This window comes from Rhagoletis pomonella, unplaced genomic scaffold (genome assembly GCF_013731165.1).
Source record: "Rhagoletis pomonella isolate Grant_MI unplaced genomic scaffold, Rhpom_1.0 Rhpom_scaffold_00005, whole genome shotgun sequence".
NCBI lineage: Eukaryota > Metazoa > Arthropoda > Insecta > Diptera > Tephritidae > Rhagoletis > Rhagoletis pomonella.
The window spans coordinates 2,824,506-2,826,572 of NW_023458559.1; the positions used below are offsets into that span (position 1 = coordinate 2,824,506).

At 40.7% G+C, this 2,067-nt stretch overlaps 1 protein-coding gene across 1 annotated transcript; it reads left to right on the forward strand.

Annotated features, from left to right (window-relative positions):
* The first annotated feature begins 178 nt into the window (after positions 1-178).
* On the forward strand, positions 179-1,186 carry LOC118738653 (60S ribosomal protein L7a). Its single transcript, XM_036469558.1, has one exon. The coding sequence runs from the start codon at positions 283-285 to the stop codon at positions 1,096-1,098; it is 816 nt and encodes a 271-aa protein (XP_036325451.1). The 5' UTR covers positions 179-282; the 3' UTR covers positions 1,099-1,186.
* The last annotated feature ends 881 nt before the right edge of the window (positions 1,187-2,067 follow it).

Sequence of the window (2,067 nt, forward strand, 5' to 3'; positions counted from 1 at the left end):
TTTTACAGTCGAGCAACTGCAAAAATAGTAGAAATTTCAAAATAGACAAAAATTTGCTAGATACACCTGACAATGCTTTGCAGTTTAACGCAGTAACTGAGGATGATGTCATAAGAAGTCTGTACTCCATAAAATCAAACGCTGTTGGAGAGGATGGTATAAGTCTTAGGTTTTTGAAAATTATAGCACTTTTTGACAGGCAGACGTAGAAGCAGCTCTTTTTTCGGGCCGCTATTAAAATCTGCTTATTTCAATTACATCGCGTTTTAAAAATTATCCAAAATGGTGGTGAAGAAGCCAAGACCAAAGAAGAAGCCAGTTACCAAGAAGGTTGCGCCAGCCCCATTGGCCGTCAAGAAACCTGTAGTAAAGAAGGTGGTAAATCAGCTATTCGAAAAGCGTCCTAAAAACTTTGGCATCGGTCAGAATGTTCAACCCAAACGTGACTTGTCTCGTTTTGTTAAATGGCCAAAATACATTCGAGTTCAGCGTCAAAAGGCTGTGTTGCAGAAACGCTTGAAGGTACCACCACCAATTCATCAATTTACCCAAAGTTTGGACAAAACTACAGCGGTAAAAATGTTCAAACTCTTGGAGAAGTACCGTCCTGAATCTGCGTTGGCCAAGAAGCAACGTTTGAAGAAGATTGCTGAAGCTAAGGCTAAGGGCAAGGATGTGCAGCCCAAGAAGAAGCCCACTTCCGTGCGTTCTTACACCAACACTGTGACCAAGCTGGTCGAGCAGAAGAAGGCTCAACTGGTCGTCATTGCTCACGACGTTGACCCCTTGGAGCTGGTTCTGTTCTTACCCGCACTTTGCCGCAAAATGGGCGTACCTTACTGCATTGTTAAAGGAAAGGCACGTCTTGGTTTGTTGGTACGTCGTAAGACATGCACAGCATTAGCGCTGACAAATGTTGAAGCCAACGATAAGGCGAACTTCGCCAAGATTCTGGAAGCCATCAAGACCAACTACAATGACCGTCATGACGAAATCCGCAAACACTGGGGTGGTGGTATTCTGGGATCCAAGAGTTTGGCTCGTATTGCTAAATTGGAGCGCGCCAAGGCACGTGAATTGGCACAAAAACAGGGCTAAACAACTGAGGGTGCTTCAGTTAATTGTTTTATTGTAATGGGATTTTGTCGAACAGCAGGTTGTTTATGACAAAAAGAAAATAAATAAACATAGTTCCCACTTTGACTCCCATAATTTTTCAATAACAACTTCAGCTTTCCCCTATGCTGGGAAGGAAGCGAAAGTTATCCCAACTGCTAAAAAGCCATCGGCTGCTTTGCCAACGTCCAATAAGCATATTGCCAGCTCTTTCTAAAATCTGGGAAAAGTTAGTTGTTGTTCAAATTACTGAATACCTTAATAAAAATAAGCTACTAACCGAATGCCAGTCTGGTTACAGAGCCCGCCATAGTTGTGCAACAGCTTTGCTCAAGGTTGTTGAAGACATTCGCTCTGCCTATGACAGAGGCGATTTAACTGTTCTGACGCTTTTAGATTTTTTAAAAGCTTTCGACACAGTAGATCATTCCATTATTTTTTTTCTAAGTAATCGTTGGCAGAAAGTAGTTATTAAAAACAACTGCTCTGAGATGAAGCGTCTTCATTCGGGGGTGCCTCAGGGATCTATACTTGGTCCAATTTTGTTCAGTATGTTTATTAACGATATAACTTCTTGTTGAAAGACTGTTTCGATACATTTATATGCAGACGCCGCACAAGTATATTTTTCTCGTCCGATTGGCCTATGTGAAGATCTGGTGTTTAGAGTAAACGAAGACCTCGAACGCATCTCTTCGTGGGCGAAAGATAATAACTTAAATCTAAATGCCTCTAAGACAAAAGCCACTTGTATTACGTACTCCTCGAAACTTGTAAAGAATTTACCATATTTAACCATACAGGGCATTACTATAAAATACGAGTCCTTTGTTACTAGCTTAGGGTTTAAATTAAATCCATACCTTGGATGTAAAGACCATATTACCTATATTCTAAGCAAAATTTACTTTATTTTAAGAAAATTATGGTACACAGCCGACTACATTCCTT

What these genes read in the sequence shown, in the direction of transcription:
- LOC118738653 (XM_036469558.1), top strand. Translation starts at nt 283, where the DNA reads ATGGTGGTGAAGAAGCCAAGACCAAAGAAGAAGCCAGTTACCAAGAAG.